The following is a 19,777-nucleotide window of genomic DNA, read 5'->3' as shown; positions in this document are numbered from 1 at the left end:
ATGTGCCTGAAGCTTTAATCCACGGACACTGCTGTGGGTCATTATGGAACAAATAAATACATGGGCTGTGTCAAGGTAACTAAGAGTAACAACACATGCATGTATACTTGCATGTACACTAATGCTAAGAGCACTATAAATAAATTTGACAAATTTGAAGTACTGATTAAGTCATCAAATGCAGACTTTTCAGGAATAGAAGAAACATGGTGTCACTCAGACAAAAGTGATGCTGAATTTGAATATGGGAATATAATGTATACAGGCAGGACAAACAGGCAGCAGAGGTGGAGAGGTTATGCTCTTAGTTAAGAAGCATATTAAATCTAAGGCAGTGCATCCAGTTGACATGGGTGATGAGGTGCAATGCAATGTTGAGTCAGTTTGGTGTAATATAAGCACCGGGAAAACAAAATTGAGAGTAGGAGTATGTTATAGGCCTAATGACTGTAATGAGTATACCAAATGGCTATACAGAGAAACATAGTGGGCCAGCAAATGAGATGTTCTCATAATGGGGGATTTTAACTTTCCAAATGTTGACTGGAATTTGTGGATTGGTTATTCACACACTAGCAAGAGTTTTGTGGATTACTTGGATGACTTTTTTGCATAGTAGCATGTTAGAAAGGCAACAAGAGGAAGCAATGCTCATGATCTGGTTATCAGCAGTGATCCTCATGCATTAAGAATCAGCTATCTTTCCTTTTAGTTAGCATAAAGGATATTAGGCAAGCTATGGCAGATTATGAGAGTCCTTTGGGAATGTAGACTTATTTACTTATATTAACAGTAGAAGGAAGAGGTTGAATCACATTGGGATGCTTGGTGTCTATGGGTTAACTGTTGATGATCCTGCTCAGGTTGCAGACAAACTGAATAGGTATTTTGAATTTACATTCACACATGAGGAATTCTTTAGAGAAGGGATGCTGGAAGTTTATCAAACTCTAACAAGGAGCTAAATGACTTTGTGCTAAATGAAAGGAAAGTGGAGGAGAAATTCTTGAGGATGAACATAAGAAAGTCACCCTGAAGCAGATGGAATCTATCCAATAATATGAAGGGAGGCAGCAAAGGAGGTAAGCAAACCCTTTGCCATAACTTTGAGAGCATCCCTAGATTCAGAAGACGTCCATATGGACTGGAGATGTGCATATGTATTCCCAGTTCATAATGTGGGTTCAAAAAGTGACATGAGTAATTATAGACCTATTAGCTTAATGTTTGTTCAGGGAATACAATGGATTCAATGGTTAAAGAAGTAATGCAAGACCATCTACACAGACAGCATTTATACCACACAATAACAGAATGGATTTGTTAAGGGGCAATCTTGATATATTTTTTTTTTTTTTTTGTTAGTTGTTGGTGCATCGGCTTCTGTGGCCATATTACACCTCCCAAGGTTTTTGCATTTTTCTACTCTGAGTCAAGACCAAGGCGGAATTCAAACCCGCGACTTTTGGGCTGCCAGGCAGGCACTTTACCCACCTGGCTAGTCCGGTCGGTGGCAATCTTGTCTAACCAATCTACCAGGTTACTAAGATACAGTGACCAAGGAATTGGTTGCAAAAAAATAATTTTGACATAATATACTTGGATTTCAGGAAGACTTTTGATACTGTTGCACATAAAAGACTGCTGTACAAACTGGCATTAAGGGAAAGTTATTGCTATGGATAAAGGGATGATTAAGTGGAAGAAGACAGAGTGGTTATAAATGGGCACTGCTCTTCATGGAGTAATGTTATTAGTGAAGTTCCTAAGGTTCAGTGCTGGGTCCACTGTTATCAATATTTATCAGTGATATTGAGGAAGGTATATCAGGCTTAATTGTCTAAGTTTTCAGATGATACACATTTTGGCAGGGTGCTTAACGACAGTCATCAGGGTGAGCTACTGCAACAAGATCTATGAGAATTGGATAGACAGGCTGAGAAATAACAGTTGAAGTTAGCAAATATAAGCTACTGTACATGGCTAGTAGTAACCCCAGAATAACTTATCAAATGTGTGGTATTACACTCAGGTAGTTGTTATTTGGTTTTTAGGAGCATTAGCAACTAAGGCCATATTGCTTCGGGGATATGCAGTGGTCATTCCCTGACCATTCCACATCCTCCATATTTGGTGGTCACGGGCTCGAACCCCGGTCTAATCAAGAAGCGTGTGCTACACACTGCTGACACTCAGGTAGTAGAGAATGCAAAAGACCTGGGGATAATTGTGCAGTCAGACATAAAATTCTCTCAGCAGTGCAGGCATATTGCCAGGACAGCTCATTGAGTTTTGTCAATGATATATAAACTTGGCTAGCAGGGAAAAGGAGGTGGTTATCCCTTTCTACAAGACCATGGTTAGGCTGCATCTTGAGACCTGTATACAAGTCTGGAGGCCTCACTTTAGGAAGAATGTAGATTTACTGGAATGGGTACAGAGAAGGGCAATCAGATTGGTGAAGGAAACAAAAGGGTGCTCTTACCTAGAAAGGCTCAGTTCTGCAAATTGCAGTGTCTTGAGATCAGATCAAGGTGTTTAAAGCCTTAAATGGATTGAGTAAGCTGAATGTTAATGATATTCTTCTACTTGCTGAGACTACACACAAGGGGGCATAAATTCAAGTTGAGGAAGGATGCTTGCAGGAGAGATGTGCAGAAGTTTGCCTTCAGCCCAGCAGGTGGTTGAGTGTTGGAACAGGTTTCCATCTGTTGTTGTGGATGGGTTGAATAAATTCAAGGGAGAACTAGACAAATTCTTGGAGGGTACGGATGGGTGTACTGTGTTTTTTTTATTTGGCTATATAAGCTTGCTTTCTTGCATCATTTTCCACTACTACTGCACTGTAGTAGGTGGAAAACTTTCAAACAGATGGCCTTTCCTATAGATTAAGTGGCCGGCACATGTGCCCCACATATGAGTGGGCACAAATTCAAATTGAGCAAGGACGTTTGCAGAACAGATGGATGGAAGTTTGCCTTTAAGCCAGTGGGTGGTTGATTGATGGAACAAGCTGTTGTTGTGGGAGTTGATAGTGTAAAAAGATTCAAGGAACAACTAGACAAACCATTGGAGGAAATGAATAACTGAAATGGTAAGTGTGTGCATGTGTGCACACACACACATTTTTTGGTGATGCTGTATAAGTTTGATTTCTTGCATCATTGCAACCACTAATGCTAATGCTAACTATTCTAGATCTTGTTGAAGTTGCTTACCTTGATTACTGTCATTAACCACCCTGCCAACCTTTGAATCATTGAACTTTGTTTGTAAACTTTGACATTAAGCCTGATATACCTTTTGTTAATATCATTAATAAATAGTAAAAACAACAGTGGGCCCAGCACTGAACCCTGGGAGACTACACTAATAATATCAGTCTGCAAAAAGCAGTGCCCATAGATAACCATTATCTGTTTACTCCCATCCAACCATCCCTTTATCCAAAAAGCAGTAACTTGCTGTTAATGCCACATTGCTCCAGTTTGTATAGCAGTCTTTTTTGTGCAAAAGTAACAAAAACTTTCTGAAATCCAAGTACAGCAGATTCTCGATTAACCGGGACACTTCAAGACTCAAATAAAAAAAAAAAAACAACCAGAAATAAAAAAAAATTCAAGTAATAACTAGAATAGGTATAAACAGATATTTTGCAAGTCATAAATAAGTGACAAGTGGCATTATAAGTCGTCATTGGGAGATTATTAGTGTACCTATTATCTTGAAATCCCCGCTGTCTTGACACCCGCCACTCAAAAAAAAGAGAGACCAAATGTTTAGTTTCTTTTAGTGCATCACGTCGATTGTTGTGTTCTGTTGCAGTGTAAAAGGACAAATTTTGTTTTGTTATTTATGTCAGGGATGTCGAAATTTTTTTTATAGTATTTTTAAAAATTTTTTTTTTATTTAGAAATCATGAAAATGATGGGTAAACAAAAACTTGAAATTATTCAAAAGTTTGAAAACAGTGCATCTGTTAAATCTCTAAGGAATCATAATAAGGATGTATCAAAATGGCCAAACATTAACAAGTATCGCGCAGAATTCAGATTTGTCAATAATAATACAGTAGCAATATGTTATTAGTCATTCCCGAGTCACGTAAAACTCGACGAAGTAAGAAGTTCTGGAACATATTTCTTACGTATGTCGGGAACTTTTGTATTTTTGGATTAACCGGGAAATCAATTATCCGGGATTGGTTTTTTACCATCTATCCCAGAAAATCAAGCGTCTACTGTATATGATATCAAAATTAATTTTTGCATCCAGTTCCTTTGTTACTGAATCAGTGTCCAATCAGATTGGTTAGACAAGATTATCCCTTAACAAATTCGTCCTGTGACTGTACAACTGCATTCCTGTCTAGATGGTCCTGAATTCTTTCACCAATGACCCATTACTTTTGCTGGAACAGATTAAGCTAACAGGTCTGTAATTACTCATGTCACCTTTTGCTATCCCGCTTTGTGAATTGGAGATATATTTGCACATCTTCAATCCATAAGAACTGCCCCTGAATCCAAGGATGCTCTCATAATTATTGCTAAGGGTTTGTTTACCACTGCTGCCTCCCTTAACATAATCAGATAGATCCCATTCACTCAAGGCTACTTTTTTATATTTAGTTTCAACAATTTCTCTTCCACTTTCCTTTCAGTTATCACAAAACCATTTAGCTTTCTGTCAGATTTTGATAAACTTCTCGCATTCCTTTCCCTATAGAATTCTTCATGTGTGAATGCTGATGCAAAATACCTATTCAATTTGTCACCAACCTGAGCAAGGTCATTATTAGTTAAACCACTGACTTCAAGTGGCCCAATATGATTCAACCTCTTCCTTCTACTATTATTATAAGCAAAGAAATCTTTGCTGTTTTTTGCATATCATGCAGAGACTTCTCATTTTCTGCCTTAGCTTGCCTAACCTCCTTTGTGACTTGATTACAGACTGATTTATATCTATCAAAGACTTCCATATTACCTTATAATATGTATACATCTCATGCATGTTTCTTCTCTGCTACAAGTCACATTAGTTTGTATGAGATCCATTTAGGTCTAAGCAGAACAGTATTTCTTAGTTGGTGTGAAAAGCCTAGTAGCTTCTATAATTGTTTCCCCTTAATGTTTTCCATTTAGAATTTGCTGTTGGTAATATCATCGGTTGGTTCAATTGTACAAAATTTAAAAACTTTTGGAGACCACAGTGTCACCTTTATGTGAGCTTGTGAATGAAAATGCTTTCATTTTACTTTGACACTTTGTTTCTGGTTATAATTATGAACATTCCTTGTTTCCAATCACAGTACATCAGAATAAAGTGATGTAGTGTGATTGGAGACAAGGCAAATGAGTGAACATTAAATCAACTCCGAAACTTCAGTTTATTTTCCTTGGAATCATTTGGGCACAGAGTAACTAATAATGAAAACAAATATTTGTAAATAAATTATGCACTCACTCATCCATGGTTAATGTCCTATGTATCAAGCAACTCATTACTGGTCATATTTGAATTATCTTTTACTAAAGCATCCTCCTTAAAAATTATTTAAAATGATACAATGCAGCTAGTCTGGCTACTTATCCTTTTCCACAATGAAATCCCTTTACTGAGTTACTTGCTCTTTCATTTAACTGCTGTCACAGACAAGCAGACTGTTCCTAATTGTTATCAGTGATACCTCTTTCATAGCTCAGTACCATTTCCAAAAAAATATGCCGAAGCTGTTGCCAAGCTATTTGCAGCTTACGGCAAAGTTAAAACAGAAAAAACAAACATTTAGAATGAGGGTATTGTGAAATATGTTAGTAGAAAAACTGATCACAGCTGTCTAAATTTAAAATGGGTTACATATAAATGCGATAAAGGCCTTCAGCATAATATTTTTATATGTTAGTAGATAGTGAATAACCTTTTAATTTTTACTGTACCAGATCAATCAGCAATAACTCACACATTTTTATAGAAAACTTTTTAAATAAAAAAAACTGTATAAAAAACTCACTCACATATATCTATTTCACACATATATGGAGCTTGTCTTGAGAATACTGAATTCAGTAAATGTGTCACTTCCAATATTATACATTCTTAAATGTGTTGGGTAAAAGTCGTTATAACGCTCTCAAATTTCTTCATTTATCCCAGCAGTTTCTTCATGAATACAAATGAAGCTGTTCACTGTTTCCTAAACTTCTTTGTGATCACCCAAAACTTGCTGTAAAAATTTTTGCTTCAAATGCAACCTTGACTGTTAATTGCATTTCATAAGTTTTCATTGATCCTTTATAATGGCTGAAATGCTCTTGGTTAAATTCCTAATTTTCTAATGATCACTTGCTTAACACTATTTCCTTCAAAATATTCACTTTCTCACTTAACAAAAAAAAGAGGTATTTCCTTCTCTTCCTCTCACTTGCACTTCTTCTTTGTAAAAATTACTAAAAAATTAAATTAATAAAAAGATACCAAGAGATGTATGTATTAAAAATACATATTACAATAAAAGCAATTGTATGTATTAAAATACATACAATTGATTTATTATTTGTAAGGCACTTTCGAAAGCACACAATGTTTTATAAGACTTTCTCATCTCCTCTGCAGAGTTGTGTTTTCAAAGGGTATGAATTTTGAAAAGTAAAATAAAATAGCATAAAAATTATATACAGAAGGAATTTGTCTATCAGGACCCCATCTTGTCAAGAATCACAAGGCCTTACCATCAGATAGAACCATAGTGGGAAAAAAAAAAAATAAAAATAGATTATTATGTTTGTTATTTGGTTTTTAGGAGCATTAGCAACTAAGGCCATATTGCTCCAGAGATATGTGGTGGTCATTCCCTGACATTTCCACATCCTGCATATTTGGTGGTCACGGGCTCGAACCCCGGTCTAATCAAGAAGCGTGTGCTACGCACTGCTGCTCCTGCCCATATATGTAATAAAAAGAGTGATACCTGGGTTAATACCAGATGTCAGTCTCTTATTACTGCATTGCACCAGTTTAATTTTAGAGATGGAAAAAAATAATTTGGTAGTACTTTGCAATCAAGGCTGTCACATAATATGTCCAAAGCTTATGTTATGGCTCAGGCTATACCCACTCAGTCCAACTGTGTAGCTGAGTTTAGGGATTACTGAAATAATATGTAGTCCTTAGGGCTTTTTTGTTCACTATGGCCTTGTGGTTTTTCAGTGGGTCCAGTTGATGAATTCCATCTTTTTATAATTTCTATGCTAATTTTTTTTATAAAATTCCCACCATTCAAAATTGTTGACTGCAGAGGAGACAAGAAAGTCTCAGAAGCATTCTGTTCTTTTGCAAGTGTTTTCCAAAATATCCTTCTAATTTAATGTAGTGTAGTGTAAAATACATATATATATTTGCAATTTCCACATATATTTACCCTTTGCATACAAATTTTATACAGAGTCAACAACATTCACAAAGTTAGAATCACAATAGCATTTAACAATTAGATGCTTTCTAACTTTTTTTGACTACAGCTTTCGACTATGAAAGAAAATTTTAATGATTAAAACATCGATAATGAATTACCAAGTGAAAAATATGCTGTAATGAAAAAAAAAAAAAAAAAAACTGTCAGAATCAGCACAACTTGTACACAAGATACTGGAGTATTTTAAAAATATTTTTGAGTTTATTATATTGAATTATTCTTATAGGACATTTATTAAGATCAATAAAACATGTAAATCTCAGACATATACAATTTTAAAATCCACTATAGAGGTTTTATTGCACTGATTATTATTAATTACATTATACATTTCATGTACTCATACAAAATACTCAGGCAAGTAACACCATAAAATATGCTTAATCACTTTGTAATTCATACAGAGATTGCATTAATGATGCAATCTTTAAATGCCAGAAAAGTCCAGTCATTCTGTGACAAATTAATGATGTAAACTGAATGCCAGCAAAGTCCAGTCATTCTGTGACAAATCCTCTGACTGCACTTTCTTGATGGTGGGACTGTTAGTAACCCTGGGCTTAATCCCCACATGATTTGTTTGTTATTTGGTTTTTAGGAGCATTAGCAACTAAGGCCATATTGCTCTGGGATATGCAGTGGTCATTCCCTGACCTTTCCGCATCCTCTGTATTTGGTGGTGACGGGCTCGAACCCCGGTCTAATCAAGAAGCGTGTGCTACGCACTGCTGCTCCTTCCCACCTGGCTACGGAGGCGCCTCCCCACATGAAAGTCCTGAAATATGGCACTAGTATACTGGAGTTGATCACCCAGGTGTGAGCCAACGTAAGCAGAGGTTGAGGTGTGGAGTCCACACCACAAGGAGGAATGCTGCCTCTCTGTGTTACTAAGCAATACTAGGTCCGAGGTGACTGACATCAACCAGTGCAATACCACCACATTGCTTACTGGAGGCTTGAAGTGGTAAAACCAATGTTTAGTCTCCAGAGCACAGCTCCGGCAACTGCCCCCCTCTCTTCCATCATGCAATATGAATGATGTCCTTTGAGGTTATGATGGGCATCGTGGCAAGATCCATCTTCCTTACACTTTGAAAGTACAGCTCTAAAACATTGTTTGCAGGCAGACTGCTGGATAGTCCACTGGTCCGAACCTATTGTTAACTCTATAGAAGGCATCTGGATCAGCTAGCATATAATCTTACTACCTCTACCCTGCCATATAGTGACCGGAGGGAGTCCAAGTAGTATGTATGCAAAGGACATTGGTTGAGGCCATGTCATGCCAAGGAGCTTGGTATATCCTTGCTGTGTGTACACTATATTGAAAAATTATATTATTCATATATGTCCCCCCCCCCCACATCTTTTCTTTACTACTGAATACATCACAAATAGTCAAACTAATAAAATAAACTTATCTGCGAAAAGATCTAAACCTCTCAAACACTTCTTTGTTCATTTCACAAATACATGTGATTTCAGTTCACAATTTCAATGATGTCCATTTGTAATTACAGTCTGCTAAGTCCCACTTACTTTTTCTGACAAAATCCTCATTTTTGGTTGATTCAACTACTACTCATCTCAGTCATCCTAATTATTTGCTATATGATTCCTTTCACCTCAAAGATACTACTAGCGCATAGAGCTCCTCTGATATTTCCTCTCAGAGACTTACTAATTTGGAATCTCCTCTTTTTGATCGCCATTCTAATAAATTCAACTCTTGCCTCTATCGGTCTCCCAATTCCACAATACTTCGAACTCTCTGACTTCCTTTCTTTGAAACTCAACTTTCTCCAGTCTAACTGTCCTAACAGTGAGGTAATTTTCCTTGGCAATTTTAATGTTCACAACTCCAGCTGGCTTCAGTTTTCTAATCACATGAACCCAGCTGGTTCAGACGAGGCTTTTGCAATTACTAATGGCCTCGCAGATTGTCACTGACCTACCAGAACACCAGACAATCCTAATAACACAGCCAACACTCTTGATCTTTTTCTGATGAAGATCCCTTCCAACTAAACGGTAGAGGGTGATTGGTCTTCTAGCCAAATCACAATTTGGTGATGGTTTCTTCTACAATGGAGCCTTTCTCTCAGCAATTCTCAACCTTGTACAGTTTGGCATTATAAGAAGGCAAATCGAATGAGCTGTGAGATTTATATTCTTCTTCTCCTCCTTTGGATTACTGTTTTAAATCATCCGAATGTCGATTTGCTTGGCTTATGTCAGTGAAATTATTCTTGTGTGGATGAAATCTTTTATTCTACACTCCACCTCAAAATTTCAACCTTTATCTAAACCTTGGTTTTCCAATAAATGTGCTAAGGCTGCTGTTCAAGATAAGAATGTTGCATATTGCAATTGGCTTGCATCCAAATCTGCAAGTTAATTTTCTGCCTAAATCAAAGCCTGCAACAATTTGAAAGCAGTAATTAATCAGTCCAAACTAGATTTTGAATAGGCTAAGAGATTATGTTCTCGATGATGTCCAATTCTACTTACAGTCGGCCAAGCCCCACTTACCTTTTCTGAGCAAATCTCAAACATTTCATCACTGCTCATCTAAGTTGTCCTAACTATTCTCTCTACAATTCCTTTTGCTTCAAAGGTAGTACTTTTGCATATGTCTGCTTTGGTACCTCTGTCACTTACAAATTTGGAATATCCTCTTTTAGATTACTGGCTTGAAATCTTTCTACCCCACTTGTCAAATTCATCTGTTGCCTCTATCATTCTCGTAACTCCACTAATCACTTAGAAAGCTTTGACTTCCTTTCTCTAAAATTCAAAGTTTTCAGTCCAACTTTCCTAATAGTGAGGTAATTTTCCTTGGAAATTTTAATGTTAACAACTCTTGGCTTCAGTTTTCTAGTCACATGGATCCATATGGTTAGGATGCTCAGGCTTATGCAATTACAAATGAACTTGCATATCATCATCATCATCAGGATGAAGGCCTCTCCAGCAACTTTCCAGTTCCTTCTGTTTTGAGCACTGGCCATCCATTTACTACTCAAAAACTCATGAATTTCATCTATCCATCTCCGCCTTTGTCTTCCAGGTTTTCTTCTAGCTCCTCTTGGGTACCATTCTGTTATTTTCTTAGTCCATCTGTCATCATGTCTTCGAGCTATGTGTCCTGCCCAAGACCATTTTAGTTCTTTAGTTTTGATAAGAATGTCCTTTACTTGAGTTTGCTGCCTGATCCATGTGTTTCTCTTCTTATCTAACAGTCTGATTCCCAATATAATTCGTTCCATTCATCGCTGTGTAGTTCTCAGCTTCTTTTCCATTCTTTTGGTGAGTGCCCAAGTTTCACTTCCATAAGTCATGGTGGGGAGTATACATTGGTTCATTATTTTACGTTTCAGACAAACTGGGATATTGCTCTTCAGTATGTGACTATATTTCCTGAATGCTATCGATCCAAAATTTATTCTTCTCTTGACTTCCAGCCATTTATCATTATTACAGCTAATAACTTGTCCCAGATAAGTATATGACTCCACCTTTTCAATTACTGATCCTTCAATCATTATTTCCCTTTCTGTGGCATACTTGTTCATCATTACTTTTGTTTTAGCCATATTCATCTTTAGTCCTAAATCCTTACTAACTGTGCATAACTGATTAAGATTTTCCTCTAATTCTTTGGGATCGTGGCTTATGACTACAATGCAAATCGTAAATGGTTTAGGTACTCTCCGTTCACATTGATTCCTTTCTGCGACCAGTCTAATCTTCTGAAAGTTTGCTCAAGGGCAGCAGTAAACAGCTTCGGAGATATTGTGTCTCCTTGTCAAACTCCTTTCTCTATTTTAAATTTCCTACTGTTTTTGTACTTTGTCTTTGTACTTGCATATATTGTTCATTTACCTACCAAAATACCAGACAAACCTAACCACACAGCCAACACTCTTGATCTTTTTTCTCATGAAGAACTCTTCCAACTACACAGTCAAGGGTTAATGTCCTCTAGGCACTTCATGTCACAATTTGGTGACGGTCTCTTTTACAATGGAGCCTCTCACTCGTTTGGCATTATAAGAATGCAAAATGGAATGATCTGAGAGATTTCTATTCTTATTTTCCTTGGTAGGATTACTGTTTTAAATTGTCTGATGTCAATGTTTGCTTGGGTCATGTCAGCAAAATTATTCTTGTAGGGATGAAATCTTATATATTCCCCACTCGGTCACTCCACCTTAAAATCTTGACCTTTATCTAAACTTTGGTTTTCCAATAAATGTGCTAAGACTAGGGATCCCAGATTTTAAAAACAAAAAACCGGAACACTGTGAAATGCAGGTCTATCTATATGTTAGGGGCAATGTTTTCAAGCACAATACTTTTGTTAAAAAAGTGTACATGCATGAAATAAATATACATATAATGAAATAACTATTCTAAAAAGGAATGAGACAATTCACATATGAAAAATTAATAAAGAGAAAAATGAAAAATTAAATATAAACAAGAAAAATACTAAAAAAAAAAAAAAAAAAAATCAGGCACCCACGTTTTTTAATAATCCCTTCCTCATCCTTTGCAGTCCATACTCTATAATCACTAATTTGTACAACTTCTTCTCCCCCTCCTTATGAGTGACTAGGTGATGGATGACATGTTGCTATATGTGTTCTCGCTTTCATCACTTCTGACATATTTATTCAAAGAATGGACTTTTTTCTAAAAGCTTTTAGGTCTTTGGATATATCAAAAAACTCTGAACATGGTACATCCTTATAATGAGTTTTAATAATCTAAACTGATTTAACTGTGTCCAGCTGAAGGCGGTTTTTCTCATCAGTCCATAATGAATTCATCAAATAGAAAATACGTTCTACTGAGGTATTTGATCCTGGTAGAGTAAGACAAAAACCCACAATTAACTTTATTTCATTACAGGTTATTTGTCCCTTCTGAAAATGAGCAAATACTTCTTTCCATCTGTCTGCAGTCTTACAATTAGTATTATTCCATTCAGTCATTTTATTCACAATTTGACATTACTGTAGTTATCAAAGAGACTTTCTTCATTTATACTGAGGTTAGGTAAGATAATCTTTATTTTCTCAGCACATTCTGTGAAATTTTCCCAACAAAAGGACTTCCCTGGTGAAATCCATTTTAATTTTTCAAATACACTAAATGAATGAACAGTCCATTCTTGAATGTACTGAAGTGCAGTATTATAAACATTTACAGCATTTTTTTTTGAATGATTCTTCGGTCATCACACCTTCTTTATGAAGACTTAAGTTCAGTTTTACATCACTGTGTATGAAGAACATTTCATTTCATCGCATTATAAGCTTTGTGATGAGGAAATCTATTTCTTTCTTTCTTTCTTAACATCAAAAGCTGTCACACCTCTTCACATTCAATTTGCTGAATAGCATCAGAAAATATCTTTATGACTTCTCAGAAATAAAAGAAATACAAAATATTTGGACATTTATCCTGACTCAAGAAATAACTCTGTAATCCATTGTAAAGTTCAATAAAATGATTCAGAGCTTGTTCCAGTGACAACCATTGTTTTTTGCTATGACCTAGAACAGTTTTATATTCGATTTTCACACAAAAAGATTTCAAATTTTCTACTCTGACTTGAAGTGGTTAAAATACTTAAAAATTTAGTAATAAAAAATACTGAAAAATAGGTAATACATCAACCACAATTTGTACACTATTATGAATAATGTGTGCTGCACAGCTTACACCTATTATTTTTCTGTTTAATTTTTCTTGAATTTTCGTAAAAACACTGCCTTTCCTTTTTAATCCACCAAAGTTTATATTGGTATTATCTGCTGAAATACCTATTATTTTATCAACACCATGTTTATTAGCAACTTAAAATGTAGCCAACAATAGGATCAGAGGTTTCTCCAGGGAGGCCGCAAAATTCTAATATTTCTGTTGTAATGCCTTTATCTGGAATAAAATACCTCGCTGTAATCGGTACAATCTTTAGATCAGTGTGGTTAAAAGCATCTACAGCAAAGCAGCAATGTATTCTTTAGGTCTTCCAGTATTTCATTTCTTGCATGTGGTGATAATACATTCACAGCAATAGCCCTACATTTTGTTTGAGCACAGGTAAATTTTTTGTTTAGAAATGTTTTTAAAAGAGCTGAAGTGCAGTCCATTGATTGGAAACTATAATTGTGTTTGATAGTATGATAAACTAATGTAGCCTCTTTTGCAGCTAGATCTCTTTCTTCATCGCCCAGAGTTTTTTTGCCTGAAACTGACATTAATGATTGACTGGAGGATTTTGCAGCCACAGCAGTCTTATGTTTTTTTGTGCTGACATGATAAAATATATCTGCCTTGTGGATCAAATATTCCATGCCCACCAATAAATGCAGCATAGCCCAAGGAACATTCCACTTTTGAAGAATCGCCACTAATACTACTTTCTTCTATAAATGGGAATTGCTCCGTTAAACTGTTAGTAAACACGTATTTTCTCTTCGGAATTTTAAAGGAGGATTATTTTTATATTCAAAATATAATATTATTTATATATTCCAAATATAAAAATAATGAAACCTTAAAAGCAGAACACTGAGAAATCAACATGAACACTGCAGTGCAGACAATGTAAATTGAGACAATGATTAACTGTAACTCAAATCATCAAAGGTATTTCACAACAAAGTAGCAGAATGATGATATATCTTGGTACTGGTTATTCCATGTCACCACTATAAGGTTAACTGCAGGCATGGACTACTTTGTTTTGAGATACTTGTATAGTAGAGCTTGACTCAATATTGCTAGGTGTCATGTGAAAATGTTCGAGAAACAATGTCGTTTTGAAAAAATCAGGGACATCTGACGTCTCTGGTCAACTTTGTCAGGACACCGGGACAGAGACCTGTAAAATCTATAAAACTGGGACATACAGGATTCCTAGCTAAGACTGTTCAAGATAAGAATGTTGCATATTGCATTCAAATATCCCAGTTCACTTTCTGCCTACTTCAAAGCAGTTATTAATTAGTCCAAACTAGATTTTGAATAGGCTAAGAGTAGAAAACTTGCATGTTGTCCAAATAGTAGTCAAGTATTCTGGTCTCTTGCCAAAGCAATTTCAGTCTACGCTCTCACCCTATTAAAATCTGATGGTTCTATTGCCACCTCAGCTAAAGATAAAGCTGACTTACTTGTATCCTACTTTTCTTTTAACTCTTGTATCGATAACCAAGGTCAATACCACATCCTACCATTCCCAGTGTATTCTACTCAATGCCTCCGGTGGTTTCCATCAAAAGGATATCAGAAGAATTGAATTATTATGATGCCCAGAAAGCTCCACGTCCTGATTGTATTTCTCCACTTGTTTTCAAAACCTGTGCTCCTGAACTTACTGCTCTTCTGTGTTGCCTTTTTATACCTTTTTTATTCCACTGGTGTTTTTCCTTCTGCTTTGAAATTTGCTTACATTCAGCAAGTTCCTAAGAAGGTTGACAAATCACTGCTAAGTTTCAATTCTTTCTCCTACTCTCTTCCTCCTGTATATTAACGATCTTCTTTCATTAGCTGGAAATCATATCCATAGTTTTGCTGATAATAGCACGTTGCATTCCGCCTAACAGTTTGAGAAACTGTGTCCTGCAGAAACAGTTTCAACTTCTTGAATATTTATTACCAATTCCAAAGATAACTTAGTTAATTTCAAACCTTCTAAAACTCAGTCCTGTCTTATATCTCACAAAAATTCTTCTTCTACTCCTCTGCTTATCTTCAATGACATGGAGATTTCTAGACAACATTACATATCTTATTAGGAATTACCTTGACTTCTAATTTCTCTTGGCATAAGCACATCACAAATATTGCTTTCTCTGCATCTAAAAAAACTGGATTTTCTGTTTTTTCCTTGGCATTTTTCCTTTGTGGAGCTACCAACTCTGTACAAATCTCAAATCTGTCCTAGAATGGAATATTGTTCCCACATCTGGGGATAATCTCTTCTAGACTTCAATCAAAAGAGGGCAGTTATGTTAATTAATGATCATCTCTTACAAAGTCTCTCCACTTTCTCTCTCATAATCATTCTTTTTCTGCTGCGTGCCTATCCTGCAGATACTTTCATGGATACTGTTCCTCTCTATTGGCTTTTGTAATTCCCCCCTCTCTTCCAAGTCAATCTGAAGGCTGCAATCACTCAACATCTTTTTAATGTCCAACTTCAAACTCGCACAACTAATTTTTTTCTTTTTCCTCATTAATTTCCCCTTCAACTCTCATTTTATGGGACAACTTTGCTTCACACATATTGCTAGAAAATTACAATCTACAGAAATTCAAGTCTAATGTCAAGAAATATCTTCTTTCACCTTTTTGACTTTCAACCCATAAATGGTACTAAGTACTATAAGTTATAATACCTTTTGTGTTTGAATTTTCCATTAAAAAAAAAAAAAATCCTAATAAAAAGAAAGATTGTGCAGTATGTAGTGACAGATATATTAAAGGTGCTAGAAGAAAAACAGTTTAGTACTGTGAGACATGTTCCAGAAAACCAGGATTGCATCCCAGTAAAGTGTCAACCACACATTAAAATCATATATAAAATGCTTTACCATGTGCATGGGGAAGCCAACAAAATGTTTCTGGACTGAAAAGGTTTAACAATGTTTCATTATTCTATTGACTAATTTATAAAAGTAAACAGGAGTTTATGAATTAGTCAATTTTTATGACCTTTCACATATTGTTATTTGATTACATTTCATATCTTACTTGAAACAGTTTTCATCATAAATGCTTTTCCAAACACGATGTGCAGAAAAGCCTTGATAGCCTGTATAACCTTCAGGGTTCAGTTCAAGGTCAATGTACTGTGCATCTGGTGAGGTTTCATCTATAAAATATTTTCAGGTTATCAAAAATTTTGTTATATGTAAAATACAAAATAATATTATCACAATAAATATTATTATAAACAGAAAGACAATACTTCAAATGATATTTATATAATTAACATATAGCAGATGAAGAATACTGTAATAGATAGTATATTAATGATGAAAATAATTTTAATAGTGAACTTGAATGTGACAAATTATGGCTGATGAGTGGGAGTTGGAAAGTCAGGAGAAATTTGTTAACATTAGACTTGCATTTCTGTAAGTTGTCATATTTAGAAAACAGTCACAGAAGGCTTTCTGAAAAATAGGAGGAAAAAAATGAATTAAAAAGACAAAAAGGCAAGTTTGGTTAAGGGAAGCTGATTCATAAGAACAATGACTATGGAAATATTTGTAGAAAAGGCTTGCAATAGAAATTTAATATTGTTTGATAAAGGTTGAGATTGTTTTCAATCAGCAGAAGGCAATATTACGAGGCAAGTTTGTTTGTGAACTGGAAAACTTATGGAGCAGGAAGCTCTCCCCATAAGTTTCCCACCTGAGATCAGCTAATTCAGTTCTACTTAAAAAGGCCTCAATAAATTGTTTAAGTCAGTGGGACAGGATACCCTCTTTCAAAAGGATTGCAAGTAGTGAACAGCTGTTTTCAAGAGAATAATTCTCTTTTCGAATTTTCTAAAATAATGATTAAACTATTTTGCTGTTTTACATGACAGATTTTATGGATCTAATTGAAATGTTCTCGAAAGCTATAGAATTTTTTTTAGTATCAAAGATAACATTCAGGAAAGTTCTAAAACTTAATGGAACATTTTAGAATTTTTCAGCAATGGGAAGTATACTTTAGGGTGTGAAAAATGTTCTGAAATTCATTACAAATGTATGAACTCATCAATTCATTCCTTTTTGAATGAATTGATAAGATCACACATTTATAATCTAAGAATAGTGTATGGAATTATTTTTTTGCAAAATAAAAAAATAAATAATCAAGTCATCTATCAGTGCAAATATTGTGAGGCATATTATGTTTAATATTCAAAAGCTATCATACACTTAGCATTAGCATTAGCATTAGTAGAGGCATTTGATGCAAGAAAGCAAGCTTATGCAGCATCAGCCAAAAAAAAAAAAAAAAAAAAAAGTAACATAAATAAATAAAAATAACCACTTCCACTTCACCCCTCTGTTCGTTCGAAATACCTGTCCAGCTGAGCCTTAAACTTATTTAGGCTATCAACTTCCACGACAAGGGATGGAAGTCTGTTCCACCCACCAACCACCCGCTGGCTAAAGGCAAATTTCCGCACATCTATTCTACATCTGTCTTTCCTCAATTTGAATTTATGCCCTCTCAGGTGATTTTTCTGAGCTAGAGGAAGAATCCCATCAGCATTGAGCATGCTCAAACCATTCAAGGCTTTGTACACCTCTATCAGATCACCCCGCTGGTGCCTAGTTTCCAGACACTGTAATTTGCAAAACTTAAGCCTTTCTTCGTAAGAGAACCCCTTTGTCCCATTCACCAATCTAGTTGCCCTTCTCTGTACTCGTTCCAGCAACTCTACATCCTTCCTGAAATGAGGCCTCCAGGCCTGTATACAGTACTCTAGGTGTGGCCTGACCATTGCCTTATACAAGGGAATAATCACCTCCTTATCCCTGCTAGAAAAATTCCTATATATCATTGACAATACACCATGAGCTACTCTTGCAGCTCGTCTGCACTGCTCAGAGAACTTCATATCTGCCTGCACCACCACCCCCAGGTCCCTTTCATTCTCTACCACTGTCAGTGTAGTACCACAGAGTTGATACATTGCTCTGGGGTTGCTGTTTCCCATATGTAGTACTTTACATTTGTCAATGTTAAACTTCATTTGCCACCTCGAAGCCCATCTGCTCAACCTTTCCAAATCCTGTTGCAGAAGCATAGTGTCAGTAGTGTCCTTGACAACCCTGCCAACCTTCGTATCGTCCGCAAACTTGGACATTAAGCCTGATATACCATCATCAATATCATTTATAAATACAGAAAACAATAAAGGCCCCAATACTGAACCCTGAGGGACTCCACTAATAACATTAGTCCACGATGAGCAGTGTCCATTGATTACCACTCTCTGTCTTCTCCCCCTCAACCACCCCTTTATCCATAGCAGCAACTTGCCTCCAATGCCACACTGCTCCAATTTGTGCAGCAGTCTTCCATGTGCAACAGTATCAAAAGCCTTTCTAAGATCCAAGTATATAATATCAAAGTTATTCCCTGCATCCAGTTCTTTTGTGACTGCATCATAGTATCCAATCAAATTGGTCAGGCAAGACTTCCCCTTAACAAAACCATGCTGTGTCCTAGCTATAACTGAAGTCTTGTCTAGATGATCCTGCAGTGCTTCTTTCACCAGTGCCTCCATTAATTTTCCGGGAACAGAAGTTAAACTCACAGGTCTATAATTACTTGTGTCAGCCTTTGATCCCCCTTTGTGAATTGGGGTCACATTTGCACATCTCCAGTCAATGGGTACCTCCCCTGAGTCCAAGGAAGCTCTCATAATTATGGCTAAGGGTTTGCTTACCTCCTTTGCTGCCTCCTTTAATATAACTGGATAGATCCCATCCACCCCAGGTGCCTTTCTTGTGTTTATCTTCAACAATTTCTCCTCCACTTTGCTCTCAGTTATTACAAGATTCTCTAGCTTACTGCTAGAGTTGAATACACCTCTGGCATTCCCCTCGCTGAATAACTCCTCATGTGTGAATGTCGATGCAAAATATTCATTTAGTTTGTTAGCTACCCGAGCAGGGTCATCAACAGTTGACCCATCGATCTCAAGTGGACCAATCTGATTCATCCCCTTCCTTCTAGAGTTTACATAAGTAAAGAACTCTTTGCTGTTTTTCTTCGCATCCCTTGCCAAGGATCTCTCGTAATCTGCCTTCGCCTGCCTAACCTCCTTTGTAACTTGGTTACAGATCAACTTGTATCTATCATAGGCGTCCGTGTCACGTGTTAATTTGTATGTATCCCATGCATTTTTCTTCTCTGCCATATGCCTCATTAGTTCATCTGACAACCATTTAGGCCTAAACCTTGAACAATATTTCTTAGTTGGTATGTAAAGCCTAGTAGCTTCCACGATAAGTTCTTTGAATGCTTCCCATTTTGAATTTGCTGTTGGCAATATCATCAGTTGATCCCACTGTATAGAATTTAAATACTGTCTCAGTCCATTGTAGTCGCCTTTACGAAAGCAATACCCCTTCCCTTTACCCCTAATGGTAGTTACCTCTTTGAGTAACTCCCACTTCAGCACACTGTGATCACTGCCACCAAGTGGTTCATTTATCTGCAGATTCTTAATGCATGAAGAATCACTACTGATAATCAAATCAAGAGTAT

General features: G+C 36.1%; 1 protein-coding gene across 2 annotated transcripts in view; it reads right to left on the bottom strand.

Annotated features, from left to right (window-relative positions):
- The window catches only part of LOC150088528 (ERO1-like protein beta), a 176,134-nt gene that overhangs the window by 89,405 nt on the left and 66,952 nt on the right, over positions 1 to 19,777 (bottom strand). For both annotated transcript variants that reach the window (XM_090369548.1, XM_090369551.1), the window contains one exon: positions 16,247 to 16,367. In XM_090369548.1, the coding sequence (XP_090225674.1) occupies positions 16,247 to 16,367 (121 nt within the window). The remainder of the gene's footprint in view (positions 1 to 16,246; positions 16,368 to 19,777) is intronic.

The sequence above is a fragment of the Mastigoproctus giganteus genome, chromosome 3 (assembly GCF_048544385.1).
Source record: "Mastigoproctus giganteus isolate SK-2022 chromosome 3, ASM4854438v1, whole genome shotgun sequence".
In the NCBI taxonomy this organism is placed as follows: Eukaryota; Metazoa; Arthropoda; class Arachnida; order Uropygi; family Thelyphonidae; genus Mastigoproctus; species Mastigoproctus giganteus.
This window is presented reverse-complemented; position numbering and strand designations above follow the sequence as displayed.